Here is an 18341-nt window from a genome sequence, read left to right as displayed (position 1 = left end):
TCCCTCAAAGTAATGCTGCTCTTAGTCCTCTGTCAAAAGAAACATCACATTTCTTTCCTTCTATTGTGTACTCATGGGCTTCTGTATCAGACTAACTGTTTTCAGCTTAAACCTCCAGTGCTTGGGCTTGAGCATGCTCAGTTTGCTCCTCTCCCCCTCCCCTTCCTGATGTAATCTGAGCCCAGAGCTATGAATGAGCAGAAAGACACTCAGGCAGGAAGGGATGTCACACCAAGCTAATATGGCAGCTGCTATCCTAAACAGACAGAGAACCTCTAGAGCTGTTTACTCAGGTATGGTAAAGCATTCTGCAGAATAAATAAAGTGTTATAGCTTGTACTATTGTGGCTAATCTATTTGCATCTATAATCTATTAGCTTTCCTTCTCCTTTAAGTTTGTCATTCCTGATTAGCGTCACATTCCCTGTTACAGAACCGCGTTCAAGCAGAAATATGCTGATCCTATGGGTTTTCTCCGGCAGTGCCATTAATACTGAAGCACACGCTCATTCTGATAGTAAATGCCTAGTGTTCCTGGAGCAGAGATCCAATACCAAGCCAGGCACTCTGGGTATGGGTAGCACCAAAGAGCTAGCACTTCTTCCCTGCGCTACAGTATTTCGGGAGATAGACTGATGGGGTTACACTTTATTGTGAAATGGACTTACCTTTAATGCCTCTCCTTAATACAAAATAGCAGAATGCCATCAGAGTTTAGTGAGTAATTGTTGCCGTAGCTTCAGCACATCCATCATTGTGTAACCATAGATTCATAGCAACACTTTGTGCAGTAGTGCTGATCAGTAAGGGTAATACTCATCCATTCACGTGTGCTTGAATGGCCGTTATACTTCCAAGTCTACCAAACACTGTTTGTATATGGCCAATGGTATTGCCCAGTAGTCCATTGGCTGATAAAAGCTGCAATTCCGCCCCCCCAGACTGGCTTGGCAGCTTATTGGCTCCTGCCTGGGGCCAATAAGGGAATAATATCTGGCCACATATTTATTTGGCATGTTAGAACCCTCCAATGGGTGAGGTATTGGAATTGGTGCAGTCCTCTCCTGGAAGGACTTCAAAGACCTGCCTTAATGGACAAGCAAAGTTAAACTAAAGAAGTAGCTAGAAATGTTGTACATGATGTTCTGTACCAGCCCAAGGCAACCACAGCCCTTTAGCAGTAAAGATCTGTGTCTCCAAAGATGCCCCAGTAGCTCCCCGGCCTTGTACTTTTATATGGTCATGAAACTCCTCGGTAACTTATAATATCCTTATATTTTACAATAGGGGGTGCTTTATTCAATATATAAGACTCTGCAAGACTCCTACTTCAGAAGGCTACTGAGAGTAATGCTAGAAATTGTAGTTCAACATCATTAGATGTGCCAATGATTGCCTGTCCCTAGTAATAATTGGTTTTTATTGCATTGGCCTACTGGTTAAAGAGTCGGTCTCCCTTTTTATTGTTTCCATTCCCAATTCAGAGCTGAATGTATAAAAGTAAATTCTACTGCAGTGAAAGTGTTTGGTGATTGGACAGTGAACATTCAGGGGAGTACAGTAACGATGTAGTGATTGGTCAGAGAGTCTTCAAGGGAGTTCAGCTCTACCCCCGATTGGTTGGGGGAATTTTCAGCAATTCTGTAGCGATTGGTTCGTTAGTCCTCGGGATTCAGTTCTAACAAGTTAGTGGAAATGTAAGGGAATGGTCGGTTTAAGTGGAACAGGTATGTACCATTGCTCCCTTTGTGCTGGAATCTTAAAGGGAAGGTTCACATAACTTTTAGTATGTTATAGAATGGCTAATTCTAAGCAACTTTTGAATTGGCCTTCATTTTTTCTTTCTTCTAGTTTTTGAATTATTTGCCCTCTTCTTTTGATTCTTCCCAATTTTCAAATGGGGGTCACTGACCCCCATCTAAAAAAACAAATGCTCTGTAAGGCTACAAAGGTATTGTTATTGCTACTTTTTATTACTTATCTTTCTATTCAGGCCTCTCCTATTCATATTCCAGTCTCTTATTCATACATCTGTAACCATGTAAGGGGTGAGGGGGGGGGGGTTTGACTGAGTGTTTGACCGCAATTGTGGGCTTGAACTAAAAAAATATCTTCAAAACCTAAAGTGATAAGGGCTTGGAAGCTGCAGTGGATGTTCCACCAAAATTCCTGTTAAATCCAACATACCCCTAAAAAGCCCAGCTAGAAGGTTAATTAGGGTAAGATTGGTAATGAAGACATCTTTACTGCCATAACTTGGGGGGGGGGGGGCTTAGGGGTAGTCCTGACCACAGATTAGTCCAGCTAGGTGGGCTTGAAGTAGAACATTGAGCCTTTGGGCAGAAGAACATTGAGCCCTTGGGCAGAAGAACATTTAGCCCTTGGGCAGAAGAACATTGAACCCTTGGGCAGAAGAACAGTGAGCCCTTGGGCAGAAGAACATTGAGCCATTGGGCAGAAGAACATTGAGCCCTTGGGCATTATCCTTGTGCCAGGAATTGCATTTTGTAGTATCCGGAGTGGGGCAAGGAGTGTGTAGAAAGAGCACCTGTAGACAACAGGGAATAATTGGGACAGCTCTCCTTGTTTTTTTTTTGCCTGGGGCCCAATTTTCCATCATTGACTTATCGGCTTCCATTGGCCAGTAGCATGTGTTTGTCTCAATCAGCCACTGGTAGAACTTTTTCCTTTAAATTCGGCATATTCTACCCTGGATTGTGTTGTATGTGTTGAAGTAGAACATTTAGCCTTTGGGCAGAAGAACATTGAGCCCTTGGGCAGAAGAACAGTGAGCCATTGGGCAGAAGAACATTGAGCCATTGGGCAGAAGACCATTGAGCCATTGGGCAGAAGAACATTGAGCCCTTGTGCAGAAGAACATTGAGCCCTTGGGCAGAAGAACAGTGAGCCCTTGGGCAGAAGAACAGTGAGCCCTTGACCAAGGGTCTCCATGTAAAACAATGGCTGCAAAACCTGCTCCATCAATGGTGTGTGTGACTGCTCTCTCAGCTGTGATTGTATCTTTAAATAATGGGGCCAATCTTCTGCATGCTAACACAGGATAACTTTACATAAATAATTGAGCAGCTAATTACTACATCATGCATTTTTCATGGAGATGCCGTGCAGTGCACCAACCTATCAGCTGCTGGGATCTGCCACTGCTTTGATTACCAGTCACTGGGCCTGCGTATTCTATTTGAAATGTTATTTCCTTGTGATGAGCCGTTGGGTTGTATGAAACGCACCGCTTGTGCCTGTGTTTTATTAGGACAGGAGCCTCCCATCCATTCATCTGCTTCCATCACCATTATCCTTGTGCCAGGAATTGCATTTTGCAGTATCCGGAGTGGGGCAAGGAGTGTGTAGACCGAGCACCTGTAGACAACAGGGAATAATTGGGACAGCTCTCCTTTTTTTTTAATACTTTGCTCCCTCTAGTGGCCCAGGTAGAAATTACACTAAATTAACAGGATCACTCTTGAGGCCAAACCCCTACAGTGCAATTTCCCAAAAAATTATAATTTTAAACCTTCAAGACCCCACATGCATATATGACATTTCACATTTCCATTCTTATTCAAAACACTATGTTTAACCATGGGCTTGTCTGTGACTCCATTTTTTTGCCTGTGGCCCAATTTTCCATCATTGACTTATCGGCTTCCATTGGCCAGTAGCATGGGTTTGTCTCAATCAGCCACTGGTAGAACTTTTTCCTTTAAATTCGGCATATTCTACCCTGGATTGTGTTGTATGTGTTTATCCTGGGGAGCTCTATTGTTTGGCCGTCATTCCCAGAGCTGCCACTAGAGGGGGCCATTGAATCGTCTTTGCCGTCGGTGGGAATTGACCAGTACACGCTTGCACACGGATGCACATATGGCAGAATATTATCTTTTTATAGTTACAATTATGAGCAATTGGAGAAAACGACAGCTGAATTATGCAGCGCTCATTCGATTTGTTTTACTTTTGCATTCTAAATTTGTGTAAAATTAACATGTGCACCCCCCCCCCGCCTCTACCTATTCCCAGTGTAGCCCAGGCAAGTCTCTCTCTTCTGTTGCACCGGAAAACCTTAATACTAAACATCTCATGTTTGTATTTTGGTTTCTGGTCTGCGGCTGGTTTTGAACTACATCTCCCATCAGGCTGTTCATAGAATTCTGCGGATTGTAGTTTCAGAACAGCTGGAGGGATGCAGGTTCCATATCTCTGTATCAGAGCCACACAATCATTAGCACTTGATAATAATCTGAAGCTTTGGGCCCTTCTGTGTAACATGTGCTTGATAGAAGTGCATGTGCCTCCATATATGATGCTGCACTGTCGGTTCCCCATTCATAAAACCTGTCTGTTTTGCCCTGATCAGCCTGGGAACCAATCTGATTGGTTCCTTTTTTGATGGCTCTGTAGTGATCACTTTCCAGCACTATGTGTTACCAACGCAAACTCGGCACCATTAAACGTGCAGTGTGTGCCCAGGTGACGTCACAATGCGGCTGGCATGATCTTCACCTATGTCCTAAGCCGCTGCTCATTGGCCACAACATGACATCACTGAGAGCCCAATGGATGACCTGTTGTGGCCAACTATGATTGCTATATGAGTGGCAATTTTATTTAAGGGGAGTATCTGTGTTGTTTACAGCAACAAAGTGATGTCACTTGGGTGATGTGTGTATGTATGTATGTATGTATGTGTGTGTATATATATATATATATATATATATATATATATATATATATATATATATATATATATATATATATATATATATATATATATATATATATATATACTCGAGTATAAGCCGACCCGAGTATAAGCCGAGGTACCTAATTTTACCTACGAAAACTGGGAAAACTTATTGACTCTAGTATAAGCCTAGACACAACTACAGCCCTGTCTCCCAGCAGCGCACATTCTGCCAAAGCGACCCCCCCAGCGATCAACCGGACTTCTTTGCAAAGTTGATGGTGACAGAGAATTGCCAAACGGATTACTGTGTGCATTGTCCCACTGTCCCACTACCATGTGCAGAGGGTGCTGTGTGATATTGCCATCACTGTTAATCTTTCGTATAACCAACAGAGGGTGCTGTGTGATACTGCCATCACTGTTATTCTTTCATATAACCAACAGAGGGCACTGTGTGATATTGCAGTCACTGTTATTCTTTCATATAACCAACAGAGGGCACTGTGTGATATTGGAGTCACTGTTATTCTTCCATATAACCAACAGAGGGGGTGGTGTGATATTGGAGTCACTGTTATTCTTTCATATAACCAACAGATGGCGCTGTGTGATATTGCAGTCACTGTTAATCCTTCATATAACCAACAGAGGGCGCTGTGTGATATTGCAGTCACTGTTATTCTTTCATATAACCAACAGAGGGCGCACTGTTATTCTTTCATACAACCAACAGATGGCGCTGTGTGATATTGCAGTCACTGTTATTCTTTGATACAACCAACAGATGGCGCTGTGTGATATTGCAGTCACTGTTATTCTTTCATATAACCAACAGAGGGCATTGTGGGATATTGCAGTCTCTCCCCAAGTGAACTGTTGGTATAGGAATGATTAAAAGTGACTGCAATCTCAGCTACTCGGGTCGGGTACCGCTGATCCGAGTGTAAGCCAAGGTAGACTTTTTCAGCACATTTTAGATGCTGAAAAACTCGACTTATACTCGGGTATATATATATGTGTGTGTGTGTGTATATTAGGGATGCACCGGATGCAGGATTCGGTTCGGGATTCGGCCTTTTTCAGCAGGATTCAGATTAGACTGAATCCTTCTGCTGAGCCGAATTGAATCCGAATCCTAATTTGCATATGCAAATTAGGGGTGGGGAGGGAAGTCGTGATATTTTGTCACAAAGCAAGGAAGTAAAAAATGTTCACAATCAATTGAAATACCATTAATTGTATGTTGGTGCTAAATTGATTGAGAACTAAGCATATGTTTATAATAGCACTAAGCACTTATATAATTAGATCTCAATTAATTTTAGTAAGGTAGTGTGGGGTTTTACTGCTTTCTCTTGTTTTTAGTATCCTATATAAAATAGGACATTTTTAGCCACAGTCATTTTTCGGGTTTAGTTCTCCTTTAGGAAATCCCATGGCAGTGGCATGTACAAAGACTTGTGGGTTGCTAGTGTGTGGCATTTGCAGGCTCCAGGGATATGAGTTTTCAAAATCAAATGTTGTTTTCATGGATTATATGCCACGTATCTAGAAATGTTAATAATCAATGGCAGTTCCCAAAATAGGTGATTTTTTTTAATTCGGCTACATCGGAGGTTTCCCTATGCTCTCGGCTTTTCCCCGTATAGGCCGCCATTGTGTTTCTTGCCATTTCCCTTAACGTCAGATGTTACCCCTGCAGCAGCAGTACCGGGAGTGCCAGGAGTTGCTGAGCCTCTATCAGACGTATCTCTCGGAGCAACAGAACAAGCTGCATGAATCTCCCAGAAGGACACGACAGGTACTGACATATCCCTTTTTCCTCCTCCATTCTGAAGTGTTGCCCTATGATGTATGTGACTTGGTCTGTTGTCCAGGATATGTTCTGTTCATATTTTAAATGTAATGACCATTATTTAGTGAATAAAGTAGCCCCTCTTGTAAAATATAAGGATATTATAAGTTACCGAGGAGTTTCATGACCATATAAAAGTACGAGGCTGAAGGCCGAGTGTTTTTATACAGGTCATGGAACTCCGAGGTTACTTCTAATATCCTCATATTTTACAACTGGGGGTACTTTATTTATTATAATACACAAATTTTAGTGAGTCATGTGACACAAATGACATCACTACTCACCGTTTATAACTGATGACATCACTAGTCACCGTTTATAAGGATATAATTTACAGGATATTCATGGCTTTTGTGTATTATAGAAATATATTAAAAATAAATCTGTATAGTGTACATTACCATAGGGTAATCCCTATAAAAGGGACAAGTGCAATCTATTGGGCTTGAGCTGGAAATACCTTTTGCCTACTGTTTTGAAGGGGTTGTTCACCTTTAAATTAACTGTTAGTATGACGTTGAGAGGGATATTCTGAGACAATTTACAATTGGTTTTCATTTTTTATTATTTGTGGTTTTTGAGTTATTTAGCTTTTTATTCAGCAGCTCTCCAGTTTGCAATTTCAGCATCTGGTTGCTAGGGTCCAAATTACCCTAGCAACTATGTATTAGTTTGAATAAGAGACTGGAATATAAATTGGTGAGGCCTGAATTGGAAAAGCTGAAAAGAGTCAGAAGAAGAATTCAATAATTTAAAAAAAAAAAACTTTAAAAAATAGAGACCAACACTGCCTATAGTTGGTTCAGCAGGATATTCTCCTTGTTTCTAATGTCCAATTTGGCTGGCAGAAGCTCACCAGTTTGCTAGCTGGAAAAAGTCAGAAGAAGAAGGCAATTAATTCAAAAACTATAAAAAAAAAAAAAACTGAAAACTTGCTTAGCTTTGGCCATTCTATAACATACAAACGTTAACGTAAGGCTGAACCATCCCTTTAATCATGAAAACTCCACGTTTTTTTAATATTTCAAGACAAACAGGGAAACTGAAGCTACTCTATGTTTGATCCTTGCAAGTCGGTTAATAAGATCACCAGTGTACAGCTTTCTCCCTTCCGCCTTTGTTGTGCCTGTTTTGTTAGCAGGAGTCCATTATGCAGGGGGATTTCTGTGCACTGGGGATCTAGTCAAATACAAGAGATCCTCTGCCTTTCAAAGACCAAACATGGAGTCTGTGGAGTTCGCACATTTTTGAAATCCAAGCAATTTCCAGTTTGTACATGGGGCTCTCGGTCTCACTGCACCAAGGTTAGATTGCAAGCTCTGTGGGAGGGAATCAATGCTCATGGAGCTGACCTTGTGTTTACGTTCACTTTAAGCTAAAATATGCATATGATGCCAACATTAAATAGATAATTGTTACAATCAAGTGTTGGGGGGATGAAAGCCGTGGGCAGCTAGTTTGGGACTATTGAGCAGCTCACAGCAGGACTGGAGCTCCACTACTTTGCAGCCTAATGAAGAGTGATTAGCACACGGGATACCTGCTAATACAGTAGAAAGGGCATTTTAATGTTTAAATCAATTATGCAAATGGCCTCGTTCCTGCAGAGGCTCAGATCATTTTGTTGGACAGACAAAGGACTCGGTAGAAAATGCTGTACGTACATAAAGATCGGACCTTTTGATTCCCGGCGCTTCTATATGCCGGCCTTTGTGGTCTCTTTTGTTGAGCCGACACGCCGCTGCCTTATTTACATTTACAGGAACACAAAAGTTTCTAATTCACACAATTGATTAGATAATTACGTTGGCACAAGTGCAGGATAATGATCGTTTCAATAGGAAAGTACCAGGAATGCTCAAGGCTTTCTGTATGTGTATTGGGAACATTGTGCGGTGTGTAACCGTGTATCGCTTGGCACTGCAGGGGTACAGGTGAAAAACAAGGTACGGGTATGGGATCTGGAAACCCGTTATCCAGAAAGTTCCATTATATTCAAATAATCCAAATGTTTTTAAATGATTTCCTTTTTCTGTGTAATAATAAAACAGCAGCTTGTACTTGATCCCAACTAAGATATAATTAATCCTTATTGGAAGCAAAACCAGCCTATTGGGTTTATTTCATGTTTACATGATTTTCTAGTAGACTTTATGAAGTTCCAAATAGCGATGCACTGAATCCACTATTTATGCTTTCGGCGACCCCCGAATCCTTTGTTAAAGATTCGGTTGAATACCGAACTGAATCCAACCCATAATTTGCATATGTAAATCAGTGAGGGGGAGGGAAAAAGAGAGCCGGCGCTGAGCGAGCATCAAAGTCTTTATTTACTTCCTTGTTTTGTGACGAAAAGTCACATGAATTCAAATACCGAAGCGAACCCTGGCCGAATACGGAAGCGAACCCTGGCCGAATACGTAAGCGAACCCTGGCCGAATACGTAAGCGAACCCTGGCCGAATACGGAAGCGAACCCTGGCCGAATACGGAAGCGAACCCTGGCCGAATACGGAAGCGAACCCTGGCCGAATACCGAAGCGAACCCTGGCCGAATACCGAAGCGAACCCTGGCCGAATACCGAAGCGAACCCTGGCCGAATACCGAAGCGAACCCTGGCCGAATACCGAAGCGAACCCTGGCCGAATACCGAAGCGAACCCTGGCCGAATACCGAAGCGAACCCTGGCCGAATACCGAAGCGAACCCTGGCCGAATACCGAAGCGAACCCTGGCCGAATACCGAAGCGAACCCTGGCCGAATACCAAAGCGAACCCTGGCCGAATACCGAAGCGAACCCTGGCCGAATACCGAAGCGAACCCTGGCCGAATACCGAAGCGAACCCTGGCCGAATACCGAAGCGAACCCTGGCCGAAAACCAACCTGAATTCCCAACTGAATCCTGGATTCGGTGCATCCCTAGTTCCAAATTACCGAAAGTAGTTTAGGCCGACCACACTGATCTTCTTCCGGGTCGTGGAAGGGTTCAGGTTGTGCTCTTCTGCCTTCTCTCCCCGCCCATGACCTTAGGCTGCATCCCTCCTTTCTGTGATGTCATTGGCGAAGTGGCGCGGGTCTATAAATGGAGGGGGGAAGGCGGGTCCAGGTTTTCTCGACCCACATATCACTAACAGAAAGATCCTTTATCTGGAAAATCCCAGGTTTGAGCATTCTGGATAATATGTCAGCATCTATGGATTCAAACAGTACCGCTGTTGCCTGGCGCTTTTCGGGCATCTTCCCTGAGAAAGGGTTGACACTGGCCGAGTGTTTAAACCATATCCCACTTTCAATTTTCTAAACTTCTGTAGGGTTGCCAATCGATATTTCTTTATATATTTATATATATTCTTTATATATTTATATATATATATATATATAATATATATATATATATATATAATATATATATATATATCTATATATCTATCCTCCAAGCTCCATTTAGATTGTAAGCCCTACCGAGCAAGTCCACAAGACACAGGCAGGGTGGACTCAGCGCAGGTTTACCATAAAGCAATGACCTAGGGCAGGAGTTGGCAGAACAAGTAAAGGCCACAGAGTTAATCACTGGTTGGTTTATAATACAAAAATAGGAATTAATTCATAGTTTATTCCGTTTTTAATAAGCTACTGGCTTCAACAATAGAGCAAGAACAGGGCATAGCGTATGGGAAAGATAAAGGCAAATCCTTTTTATAATGAAAAATAAGCTCGGAAATGACTTTAGTCAATCCCTTTAATGGTCAACTGATAGGATGCACATCCCCTGAGGACTGGTTATTATCCATAGCGCAGAATATATATTTCTTCCCTTTTGACTGCAGATAAAGCAAGATTTCGCAGGTAATTTTTTTTTTTGCTTTTAAATTTTAGTTAAAACTAACAACTTGCACAAGAAGAGACCTCCGTCGTCTTCTACACCATGGTGTGTCGTTCAGTACTATAGCTAACCTCTATTGACACCAGTCTATCCAGATCAGTCCGTTTGGAAACAAAGGGTATGACCCTGGGTCTGAGTTCCGGGGCGATTTTGACTGCTGATACTCCGGTACAATTGTGCAATAAGCAAACGTCAAAAAGAAGTTCTGAACATTAAGCCCACATCTAGATCAATCAGGGCTTCATCAGGCTTTTTGGTAGATTGATCTAGGACAGGGTCCCCAACCTTTTATACCCATGAGCCACATTCAAATGTGTGCGTTGGAGAGCAACATAAGCATGAAAAAAATCCCTGGGGGTGCCAGTTAAGGGCTGTGATTGGCTATTGGTAGCCCCTATGTGGACTGGCAGTCTACAGGAGACTCTGTTTGGCAGGAGACGTTTTTTTTTTTTGCAACAAAAACCTGCTTCCAAGCCAGGAATTCAAAAATAAACACCTGCTTTGAGGCCAGTGGGAATAACATCCAAGAGGTTGGTGAGGAACATGTTACTCATGAGCCACTGGTTGGGGACCACTGGTCTAGGGATTTTGTCTCTAGGAAACTTCTCATATTGAAGTAACTTTGAGATGTTTCCTCCATAATGTGGCTCTTCATCAGTGGATGATCAGAGGATGTGGCTCTTCATCAGTTTTTGCTCCATTTAGCTCATATAAGGTTTGTGAACGTAGACTTGCCTGAAGTTATGGTTGCATGGAAGTGTCTGTTGGTGACCTAGACTGGGTCACTTAAGAGCAAATGACTTTTAGGTGCAATGTGCTCAAGTAAGGTTAAATTAAGGCAAGACTGGCTGACACTGCGATAAGTTTATTGAATCCAGACAGACTGTTTCTGTTGAGCTGTCAAGAAATGAGCCTCCCGTGCAAGTCAGCAGTGAATGCCACCTTATTCAATCACTGTCACTTGATGTCCTTCAGATGCCAAACTGTCATGAAGATCCGGACTTCTTTACCGTGGGTTTATCATTATACGGAAGCCCCTCAATTGTACCCCTGTAGGCTGACCTGCCCTGTTTGGCTATCCCAATGCTTTGGGGGTCTCTGTATTGTAAGGTCTTTATCTGGGGTGATAGGAGGAGCTGCTGTGTGGATCACAGAAACGTAAATTGTATTGGGCATAAGCAGTAACCATAAAATAAAGGGCACAGGATGATTAATAATACAAATATAATGCAGCTCAAAGCAATGGATACACAGAATAGGGCTGACTTTTTTTTGGACAGCTCAGAGAGGGTATTTCCCCCACCCTAGGATGTGTGTGTATATGTGTCAGGGCATCTGGAAGTCAGTGCCGTGGTTTGACAATATCCCGTGACTGATAGAATCACTATTGGGCATGTGGGAAGAGTCAGAGACCCTCATTATTTTACAACATGAACCACTCCAAAGTGAAGCTGAAGCACAAATTAGACAACTAAAGCATGAGTAATGATGGTTATGATTGCCTATTGCTGGTAATGATAAAGGCTTGGACCCTTGGATAGTTTGGTCACTCCAAACTAGTTCTTGCAAGATTTACCAGATAACCAAGAGCTTTGGGATAGGCTGGATGGGAGCAAGAGTCTACGGCACCATTGGACCAGTGTACACATCACATGAGGGACCAAGTTGCTCTGGATCTTATTCGCTGCCTGATAAAGCCCTCAGTCATCCCAGATGAAGATCTTATAACACAGAGGCCCTAAAGCATTGGGAAAACGTTCACATGCTAAACCGGACAGCCTACAGGGGCACACTTATGGGCCTCCAGTTTGCACATCGGTCGGGAGCATTGGCACTAAGAAGTTTCTACCTGATTTGATCAGATATCGAAGATCTAATCTTATCCATATATCTGATCAAGACAAGTAGAAACTGCCACTGCTCCAGGCGATGCACCAAACTGGAGGCCCACAGGTGTACCCCTGTGCCTCTAGGCTGTCCATATGGCATATGAACTTTATCCAAATACTTTGAGGTCTCTGTTTAGTAAGGTCGTTATCTGGGGTGATTGAGGTCTTTATCAGGCAGTGAATTAGATCCAGACCTACTGGAACTGTCGTGATTAGTACACTTGTCCAATTGTGCCATAGAATATTGTGGGCCTCCACTTTGGCACATCCCCTGGAGAAGTGTCACTAAGATTTCTGTGATCCACACAGCTTCTCCTGTCACCCCAGATGTAGTCCTTACACCACAGAGACCCCAAAGCATTGGGATAAAGTTCATATGCTAAACTGGACAGCCTACAGGGATAGATTTATGGGCCTCCAGTTTGGCACATTGCTGGCTCAGTTGCACTCAGAAGTTTCTACCTGACCTGATCACATATTGATTAGTTGGAACACCTTAAGCCCACTAAAATGTAGTGAAGAGCTGGAATAGTTTGTAAGCCCCTTCTTGGTGTAAAGAACAGTAAATGTTGGAATCTATGGCTTGGTGTGACAACCTGTGAACTTTTCCAAATCAGACTGGGCCGATGATGAGTTTATATTGGAGGCCTTTACAGACCCAACAACCGCAACACTGTTTCTGATCCTGATGGAATTTTCTAACATGGCAGATGATCGGGCAGTTGATCTGGGAGGCCCAATACTTGGGCATGAAACTTTTGTCACTAGTAGTTAAAGGGTGATGGTGCAAGGGGTGCCCAACAGACCATAAAGTAGCTGATATGTTATTTGGGCCTGCGGGAATCACAATGGGTAAAGTATATTTCAAGTGATCCACATGTTTTACCCACAGTGATTTACACAAAGCTTTTAAAAGGAGAACTAAAACCTAACTAAAGAAGTCGGTAGAAATGTTGTACATGATGTTTTGTGCTTCTGTACCAGCCCAAGGCAACCACAGCCCTTTAGCAGTAAAGATCTGTGTCTCCAAAGATGCCCCAGTAGCTCCCCATCTTCTTTTCTGCTGATTCACTGCACATGCTCTGTGCTGCTGTCACTTACTGAGCTTAGGGAGCCACTCACAATATACAGTACACATAGAATAGAAATGTCACAATATAAGGCTGATTAGTAATTAATACACATAATTACTACATGGCAGCACAGAAACCAGTGCAATTAGCATCAGAATTGAATAATCAGCAAACCTGTAGCATCAGCTTATATTACAGCCAGGGAAGCTCATTTCTGCTGGATAATTAGTGACGAGCCCTAAGCTTAGCTTCTCAACAGCCAATCAGAGCCCACTGAGCATGTGAGTGTCACAGACACTTTCCAAGATGGTGACCCCCTGTGACAAGTTTGAAGTCCTGGATCATTGCTGCTATTGACAAGCTCAAACTTTAGCCTCGTGCAATAAGTTCACTATATAAAATAGGACACTTTTAGCCACATTAATTTTTAGGGTTTAGTTCTCCTTTAAAGTTCCTTTTCTCCATGGGAGAGACCCCAGTGTTCCATCACCCTAAGAAACGACAGTTATTTTAGTTCCCAGATAATGCAAATTAGTTACAACGTTTCAATTCCAAAGTAAAAGGCACAACATCATTTATCAAGTGCAGAGAAGAAAGCGAAAGCCTCAGAATCCCATTGTCTACATCACACTGAAAGCAGATTTCACCCCAGACAGTCCCTTCAATATTTCATGGGGCCGAGCCGGGTGCCGGGAAGAGGTTAATCCGATTGAGGCGTCGAGCTGCGTCTGTTTATTGCTATCATGCGGGAAACACGGGGAAGAAAAAAAAAAAGTTTTATTAAACAAGAGACTAAATCATGGAATCCTCAGAAGAATAGCCTAATTATGCAAAGTTTTTATTTCCAGCAGAGAGAAAATTGCTCATTGATGTGGAAAAAAAATACATCTATTATAGGTAATTTGCAACTTTAATCTAAGAGCAAACTTGGAGTAGAAACGCGTGAGATGTCACATTGTCATGTCTGATTCAGGAGCAGATGAAGGGCAAACACTGTGGCACGAAGCTTATAGGGTTCATAGACTCCTGCACGGGTCCAGTCGGGTAATCGCTGACCTGCAACCTGACCCGGACCTGACTACCCTCAACGCCTCTTCCCTGACCCCTCACGGATTAACATTTTTCCAACCCAGGAACCAAGTAAAACGATTGTGACGTCACTTTGGACCAGAAGCGGTGTCGCCAATAATCCAAGAAAGGGTACAGGTATGGGACCTGTTATCCAGAATGCTCTGGACCTGGGTTTTCCAGATAATGGATCTTTCTGTAAATTGGATCTTCATACTTTAGGGTTAGGATTACATGGACGTTTTCGGCACGATCTGAAGCTCTGCGAAAAAAACACCCGCGAAAAGCCGCATGAGACAAAAATAAGGTAAGAGATAGAATTGTCGCATGGTTGAGCCGATGCAACACGACTGTCGGATGAAGACGCTGCGTCTGCATGTGTTGTGACGGATAAACGCTACAATTCTATCTCTTACCTTGTATTTGTCGCAGGCGTTTTGTCACAGTGCGTCGGATCACTCCGAAAACGTCCATGTAGTCCTACCCTGATTATACTAGGAAATCATGTAAACATTAAGGGACTTATTAAGGGTCAAAGCAAAAATTCGAATTCAAATTTTCAAAAATGTGTTTGGTCAAAACTCTCAAATTTGAAATGTGAATTATCCAAACTCCATTCGAGTTTTAATTCGAATTTCAAGATTTATCATACTCTGGCCCTTTAAGAACTCAAATTCAACCTTAAACCTGCCGAATTGCTGTATAAGTCAATGGGAGAGGATCAGGGATCTATTTGTTATGTTTGCAGCCTTCGACGTTCGAGTTTTTTTTAATTTCGATTAGAGTTTTTCTAATTCGAATCAAATTCGATTCAAGTTTTTAATTTTGTTATGTTGAATTTTCGAGTTTAAAAAAAAAAATGAACATGAATTCGAATTTTGACCCTTGATAAATGTGCCTCCCAATAAAGCCAATAGTTTTGTTTCCAATAAGGATTAATCATATCTTAGTTGGGATCAAGTACAAGTTACTGTTTTATTATTACACAGAAAAAGGAGATCATTTAAAAAAAATTCCATTGTTTGGATAAAATGGAGTCTATGGGAGACGGCCTTTCTATAATTCTGAGCTTTCTGGATAACATGTTTCTGGATAACGGATCCCATACCTGTACATATAGGCTGCCCGCGCAGTCATGTAATCAGGGATTTTGCAATCGAAACCCAGTTTGCAGCTCTTCTGCTGGTATCTACCCTGATGCAGAAATACATGGGGATAACATATGCCATCACATGTACTTACAGCAGTATACCCTCCAGTAGAGTCCTGCAGCGGGTCGGGTACCTGCGCGTTGCAGGTAGAAGTTTCGGGAGCGGGTATTGACGCGGGTCGGCGGTTCTCCAGGTTTGCGGGTCGTCTTAACTGTAGTGAGTTTTACTTCTTTTTTTCTGATCACGCCTACTTCCAATGATTTCACTTCCAGTTTACAACGACAGCACTTTCTGGTTTACTCCTTTTTTCTGATTGCGCCTTCTTCTAATGATGTCACTTCCAGTTTACAACGACAGCACTTCCTGTTTTTCTGATCACGCCTATGTCTAAGGATGTCACTTCTAGTTAACAATGACAGCACTTCCAGTTTTACTCCTTTTTTCTGCTTGTGCCTACTTCCAATGATGTCACTTCCGGTTTATAACGACAGCACTTCCAGTTTTACTCCTTTTTTTCTGATTGTGCCTACTTCTAATGATGTCACTTCCGGTTTACAACGACAGTACTACTGTTTTACTCCTTTTTTTCTGACCACACCTACTAATGATGTCACTTCCGGTTTACAATGACCTTATTTTCTGTTTTTCTGATCACACCTACTTCTAATGATGTCACTCCCGGGTTTATAACGACAACACTTCCGGTTCTACTCCTTTTTTTCTGATTGTGCCTACTTCTAATGATGTCACTTCCGGGTTACAACGACTGCACTTTCTGTTTTACTCCTTTTTTTCTGACCACACCTACTAATGATGTCACTTCCGGTTTACAATGACAGCACTTACTGTTGCTTGATGGTCAGCGGGTGGCAGATTGGGTTGCGGATAAGGTGCTTGCGGGTCGGACCAGGTAGCGGTCCGAATGGGTAAGAATTCGGGTTGCGTTCGGGTTTAACAAATTGGTTCCGTGTAGGACTCTACCCTCCAGCTGGACTGCATAAGTTGTTGACTTTAAAGTTAACTTTTAGTATGTTATAGAATGGCTAATTCTAAGTAACTTTGCATTTGGCCTTCATTTTTTCCTTGTTGTAGTTTTTAAATCATTTGCCTTCTTCTTCTGACTCTTTCCAGCTTTCAAATGGGGGTCATGGACCCCATCAAAAAGTAGCAACAACTATAAGTTTGTAACCTTACAGTGCATTTGTTTTTAATTACTCCTATTCCTATTCCAGTCTCTTATTCAAATCAGTGCATGGTTGCTAGGGGAATTTGGACCTTGCAACCAGATAGCTAAAATTGCAAAATGGAGAGCTGCTGAATAAAAAGCTAAATAACTCAAAATCCACACTAATAAAAAATGAAAACCAATTGCAAATTATCTCAGAATATCCCTCTCTACATCACACTAACCGTTAATTTAAAGGTGAACAAACCCCTTAAACCATGTTAGGCAAAACATTTTCACTTGTCCAAAGCTTTAATGTGGCATTATGGGGGGTTATTTATCAAAGGTTGAGTTTGTGAGTTTTTTTCTACCTCCAATAAACCCACAACTCTGTTTGCTTATTTAAAAAACAAAAACCCAAATGTAAAAAACTCGTTTGAATGTGATGGGGGGGGGAAAAACTGTAATACCTCAAATTGAGTTTTCGAGTGCAAACCAACTGTAAAAAAAAACAAAAAAACAGAAAATCATGAAAAAACATCTTCAATGGTTCTGCCATTGACGTCTACATGAATAAATTAAAATGTTATTGTATCAAGGAAATATGTTTTGTTTTTAGTAAAACTCAAATTTTTCGGGGGAAACACAATTTGACCTTTAATAAATAACCCTCTAAATATTTATTATTAAAAGTTTTGTGTTTACGTGGGGGAAAGTGACATTTTGTGAGTTTTTCTTTAGCTTCACAGGCAACTGTCAGCCAGTCGCAGGAGCTGTATATTCCATAAAATACCCGATCATTTTCTAACGTCCCCCTTCTCTCTGCTCTACCTTTTTTGCATAAATGATCAGCCAGCGATGCTAAATACGGCAGATTTCAGCAATTTGCCCAATTTTACATAGAAGTCACACTTTGCATCTGAATATTTCATGAACATTAACTGAAACAGAATGATTCCCAGGCTGGGATAACCTGCTTCTTCTGAATTTATTGCTACAATTATTCATGGATTTGAGTTAAAACGGAGACTCGCACAAACCCAGAATTAGTGACAACTGTGTGTGAGGGGCCTGATCTGTAACTGCCCCATACACTGAGTAATAACAAGAATAAGTCTGTTTGTTAGTAAATATGTCCTTGTGAATATTAACATCTCTCTTTTGTCTTTCTATGCAGTTCATGCAACCCCTCAGTGACTTCTAATATCCTTATCATTTACAGTAGGGGGTACATTACCCCTTATAATACATGAATGATACTCAGAGTTCCCTGTATAACTCAGCCTGCAGCCTTGTGCCTTTATATGGTCACAGAACAACCCCTCAGTGACTTCTAATATCCTTATCATTTACAGTAGGGGGTACATTATCCCTTATAATACATGAGTGATACTCAGAGTTCCCTGTATAACTCAGCCTGCAGCCTTGTGCCTTTATATGGTCACAGAACAACCACTCAGTGACTTCTAATATCCTTATCATTTACAGTAGGGGGTACATTATCCCTTATAATACATGAGTGATACTCAGAGTTCCTTGTATAACTCA

At 41.8% G+C, this 18341-nt stretch overlaps 1 protein-coding gene across 2 annotated transcripts in view; it reads left to right on the top strand.

Annotated features, from left to right (window-relative positions):
• Window positions 1–18341, top strand: part of kiaa1328.L (KIAA1328 L homeolog) — a 101933-nt gene that overhangs the window by 30651 nt on the left and 52941 nt on the right. For both annotated transcript variants that reach the window (XM_041570309.1, XM_041570305.1), the window contains exon 6: window positions 6400–6506. In XM_041570309.1, coding sequence (XP_041426243.1) covers window positions 6400–6506 — 107 coding nt within the window. The remainder of the gene's footprint in view (window positions 1–6399; window positions 6507–18341) is intronic.

The sequence above is a fragment of the Xenopus laevis genome, chromosome 1L (assembly GCF_017654675.1).
Source record: "Xenopus laevis strain J_2021 chromosome 1L, Xenopus_laevis_v10.1, whole genome shotgun sequence".
NCBI lineage: Eukaryota > Metazoa > Chordata > Amphibia > Anura > Pipidae > Xenopus > Xenopus laevis.
Note: the sequence above shows the minus strand (reverse complement) of the source record. Positions and strands in the feature narration are given on the sequence as shown.